The sequence below is a fragment of the Watersipora subatra genome, chromosome 3 (assembly GCF_963576615.1).
Source record: "Watersipora subatra chromosome 3, tzWatSuba1.1, whole genome shotgun sequence".
Classification (NCBI taxonomy): domain Eukaryota; kingdom Metazoa; phylum Bryozoa; class Gymnolaemata; order Cheilostomatida; family Watersiporidae; genus Watersipora; species Watersipora subatra.
This window is the reverse complement of record NC_088710.1, coordinates 39,447,948-39,453,327: the sequence shown is the minus strand read 5'-3', so window position 1 is coordinate 39,453,327 and position 5,380 is coordinate 39,447,948. Positions and strand designations below refer to the sequence as shown.

General features: G+C 36.7%; 1 protein-coding gene across 1 annotated transcript; it reads right to left on the bottom strand.

Annotated features, from left to right (window-relative positions):
• Positions 1-284: 284 nt before the first annotated feature.
• On the bottom strand, positions 285-4,647 carry LOC137391001 (uncharacterized). The gene is made up of 2 exons (XM_068077327.1): positions 4,376-4,647; positions 285-2,104 (listed from the first exon to the last, which is right to left on the bottom strand). The coding sequence occupies exons 1-2, from the start codon at positions 4,625-4,627 to the stop codon at positions 563-565; spliced, it is 1,794 nt and encodes a 597-aa protein (XP_067933428.1). The 5' UTR covers positions 4,628-4,647; the 3' UTR covers positions 285-562.
• Between the last annotated feature and the right edge of the window lie 733 nt (positions 4,648-5,380).

Genomic DNA, 5,380 nt, shown 5'->3' with positions numbered 1-5,380 from the left:
GTAAACAATTATGACTCGCTTGCCTGACCAGCTGCAAGTGAACAAAGCACGAATGCACGTCGCAAAGAATGTGGCTATTTAAGTAGGACACAATGCTGAGCCGTGATGCGTTGGATTGCCCAGTCTAGTATAGTTAATAGGTCTATGAGTAAGAATGAGACAGAATTTCCAGCTCAGTAAATCTAGTTAAGTAGTCAATTATGGATTTCATGTTTGGCTTGGAGGATTTATTCATCAGGTTATTAAATGATGCTATCGGCCGTACTAGGCATTTTGAGCTGTCAAGTATATTTTTTGAAACTGTTAAAATAACAATAATCAAGAAGATTATGATCAAACCTAAGAAATGAAGCGTTTTTATATTTGACCATAATGACAAAAGCTTTCCAAAAACAAAGGAAAACAAAGCAACAATTGCGAGGCAAATCTATACAAAGCAAGACGGCTCTTTGTTTGCATATATTTTATCAAGCTCTAAGGCCGAGTATCAGTCCAGCATTCACTCAAAATAAGTTTAATTCTCTAAAGGCCTCTAACAATCCTAAAAATTCTCTGAACTGCTTCATGTCCATCCCATAACCTTCTGACCCATTTGTGCAATCATACTAGAGGAGTTGCGAAGATCATTAATAGTGTAAAACTCATGTGGATCGGGGAAAGTAAAGTGCACTGAGTAAACATTTTGCCAGTTAAACTCGGAATGAAATGCTGGTCGGTTGTAGCCTTCCATCCATGGTGGATGACATGTTTTTTTCCAGCAGATCACTTGGAATTTTTTGTCGAGTTTTACAGTTTCAGGGTAGCGCTCGTAGAGTTTATAAGGTACTAACAGGCCTGTGTAGTAGAAGCCTCCTTTCTGTCCAAACTCCTTGTATTTCTCTAACCACATGGATATGAAGACTGAGTACGGTTTTGCGGCTATCACACCAGGATTAATGACTTCTGGAAATGTTGGTGATTCCTCGGGTATGAACCAATCATATCCGAGCACAACTTCGTAACCCCTTACAGCATCATCTAATGGCTTAGTAAAAATTGCATCCCAGTCTATGAAGACTCCTCCATACAGGTAAAGAAAGTATACACTGAGGATGTCTTTTCCATGAAACTTGTCATCTGATGAAATAGTGTTGCTGAAAATTGTCTCCATTGGTGGACAAAAAATGAACTTTATTTTTTCAGTTTTCAGCAACTTTTCCCAGAAATGGCCGGTTGGCTCATAGTCACCATGCAAATAAACTGTGTCTACCTGAAGAACTGAAATCATGCTATATATGCTTAAATAAATAAAGAAACTAATTTTGTTTTCTCCGAGCAAGTAGAAATGTCCAATATTTGGAATAGGATCGGAAAGACTGAAACGTGGTTCTTTTACTTCTTCTGAGCCATAAAACAGTTTCCTGGTAATCCTTTCAAATGCACCACTCTTTGTCATGATATCACGTGGATACAGTGTTTCGATCTCCATTGAAAGACATGCTGCACGAGGATTACCAGCAATCTGATCATGACTGACACAGGAAATTGTATCCATTGGTCTAATTATTTGACTCAGTGTTATATTTCTTCCTATCACCAAAGCCGTAGTGGTATCAGACCTAAAGAAAACAGTATCTTTTTTCCGATACTGATCAACGGGATGCTGGAGCAATATGTTTTCATCCATAAATATTCCTCCGTAAGGCATAGATTTGATCAAGGAAGATATGGTGTTGGCTCTGTGATTGGTGTCAGCGCATGTAACCGGTTCTTGGATGTCATGCGGAATCTTTGAGACTTTGAAGTTAAAGAAAGTTTCTTTCAGTTCAGACAACCAACTGTTGTAGAGGTCCTCTTGTGGTTTGCTGCCGGGCCAATAAAATAAGTTTACCTTGAGGGGCTGTTGAACTTTGAGAGCGCTTAAGACTGAGAGCATGTGTTTGAACTCAAACAGTCGGTTTTTGCCACACCAGATGAAAGAGACAATGTTGGCTACCCCTTCATAAGCTCCAAGAATCTGCCTCGGTTCTTTTGCACTAGCAAAACCTTTAAAACCTTCATAGAGCATGAGGGGGTAATGCAGATCTCTACCATTGGCTTGTTTCTTATGTATTGCTGATGGCATCTAAAAATAGACAAAGGTCATTTTGCATATATTGACAATAAGAAAAGGAGACGCTGTTGACAATGAGCTGTACCTGAAGGTAGCGGACTCATTACATTTAGGGCTTGAGCATCAAACCCGTCTGGCATAGTTTTGTTGAATTTTTGTCATCACTCAAAGAACTCTTGACTCAAAAACTTAAGATTTATATGTTTAGTTGTTTACTGGCATGCTCAGCTATTTTTTAAAAGACAAATCTACTTTGACTGAATATTGAATCATTCTAGCGTGAAGTGTTTAGAGAACTTGAAAATTACAGTTGAGCAGTTCAGATATACATATACATGTACAGGATACATATGCATGTACAGGATACATATGCATGTACAGGATACATATACATGTACAGGATACATATGCATGTACAGGATACATATGCATGTACAGGATACATATACCTGCACAGGATGCATATACATGTACAGGATACATATGCATGTACAGGATACATATACCTGTACAGGATACATATACATGTACAGGATACATATGCATGTACAGGATACATATGCATGTACAGGATACATATACCTGTACAGGATGCATATACATGTACAGGATACATATACATGTACAGGATACATATACCTGTACAGGATACATATACCTGTACAGGATGCATATACATGTACATGATACATATACCTGTACAGGATACATATACCTGTACAAGATACATATACCTGTACATGATACATATACATGTACAGGATGCATATACATGTACAGGATGCATATACATGCACAGGATGCATATACATGTACATGATACATATACCTGTACAGGATACATATATATGGACAGGATACATATACCTGTACAGGATACATATGCATGTACAGGATACATATACCTGTACAGGATACATATACTTGTACAGTATACATATACCTGTACATGATACATATACATGTACAGGATGCATATACATGTACAGGATGCATATACATGCACAGGATGCATATACATGTACATGATACATATACCTGTACAGGATACATATATATGTACAGGATACATATACCTGTACAGGATGCATATACCTGTACAGGATGCATATACCTGTACAGGATACATATACCTGTACAGGATACATATACATGTACAGGATGCATATACATGCACAACATACATATACCTATACAGTGTATATATACATGTACAGTATACATGTACAGTATGACTTTTACCTATATTATACCCTTCATAAAGAGGCTTTGGCAAATCATAAAGTAAACACAATAAACAAACATACAGCCTTTCACTGTAAACTCACGGGTGTAATAATGTATTCAAACCTTGAGGTCATACGATAGCAAACAATTGTTTATATACATATGACTAATAGTACTCATTGCCAGTATAACTAGAGCTACGACACTCCCCAACAGAGATCACTACGATGATACATGACTTGTTAGTGCAGTACTGGTTAGTGCAATACATGCTTGTACAAGTGTACACCAATATAGTGTATAATACATGCTTGTAAAAGTGTACATCAATATAGTATATAATACATGCTTGTACAAGTGTACACCTATATAGTATATAATACATGCTTGTACAAGTGTACATCAATATAGTATATAATACATGCTTGTACAAGTGTACATCAATATAGAATATAATACATGCTTGTACAAGTGCATACCAATATAGTATATAATACATGCTTGTACAAGTGTACATCAATATAGTATATAATACATGCTTGTACAAGTGTACATCAATATAATATATAATACATGCTTGTACAAGTGTACACCAATATAGTATATAATACATGCTTGTACAAATGTACATCAATATAGTATATAATACATGCTTGTACAAGTGTACATCAATATAATATACTTTATTGCGATATATGCTAGTAGTTCCAAAATGTGTTGAATTTTATTTCATTGCCAATTATTTCTGGTTTCTTCTTACAGAGCTTTGTTCACCCAGCATTCACTCTTTTATATTTAAAACTGTTTGCTAGCACAGACTTCTAGTGCGTCCGTAAGTGTTGTACCATGAGGTAAGCGCTGTACCTCGAGGTAAGCGTCGTACCTCGAGGTAAGCGTCGTACCTCGAGGTAAGCGCCATACTTCGAGGTAAGACACTTGTTTTAAGACAAAATGTTTTAAGATGAGAACTAATAATAGGCAAAAGAGTGAAGGATCAGAAAATCTCCTGCTACAATTTGTTGAGTAGTTTTAAAATTACATCTCCATAAGTTTTACCTCAGTCGGTGAAATGGCATCTGGCTTGCAATCCTTTTCTTTAGCTGCCGCTGTTGTGATTTTTGTTGTTCTGAACTCTGCTGAATCATTTTTGTTAATTTCTCTGACTTCCACATAGCTTGCTGACATGGCTGTGTTCATTAGCCTTGGCCTTGATTGCAATCTCGAAAACATGGCGGTGAATAGAAAGCAAATGAAGACAGCACTGGTGATAACCGTCAAACCACGAGATGGCAGTTTCAATAACGGCATATTTTTACTTGTGCAAATCACTGCCGTACTGCAATGCCTAACAGCGCTTACTGTTGAACAGAAAATCTCATACACGCTATTGATCATTATTTAAACGAGCAATAATGCTTGGACTGTGGGCTTTATTCAAATCCCCAACCAATTAACATTTTGTCTGTAAGTATGTGGGCTATTTCAGCTGGCTCTGAAAGCATGAAGGAGACAAGCTTAAAGGTATACAATCAGACATTATCACAATTGCTATTCAAACAGAAATAGCTATCATCGTATAACAGACATATTCACGATGCTGCATTAGAAGTACGACAAGAGACGCAGTCAATGAACTGAGTTCAAACACAAACTTGTTACACGCGATTACGAGCTAGTCAACTCCATAATATGTTTCAAGCATGCTAACCAACCAACCTCATTGAGTCTGTTGGAAAAAACATGCCATCCGTGTGAAGTGGCAGCTTTATCTGCAAACCATTTACTTGCTGATTAAGACACGAAGGGCGTGTCTATAATAGGCATATGTACATGAAGGCCTATACTTGGATGATTTAAACTTGGAATTTTTGGAACTTAATTTTGGAACTTAATTTTGGAACGTTAAAACTTTAGAAATAATAAATATTAGAATGATGAATAATTAATTAGAGGCTGATACTAGATAGCCAATGATATGCTAGCTCTACCTTCAGTTTTAGTAAATTCGAGTCACCAACTCTAATCAATGGAAAAAACACTTTTATTGGTTTCTAGTCTTCA

Coding starts and splice junctions, on each gene's coding strand:
- LOC137391001 (XM_068077327.1), bottom strand. CDS start 4,627: ATGCCGTTATTGAAACTGCCATCTCGTGGTTTGACGGTTATCACCAGT. Junction 2,105..4,375: donor ATGCCATTTCACCGACTGAG/GTAAAACTTATG, acceptor GTCTATTTTTAG/ATGCCATCAGCAATACATAA.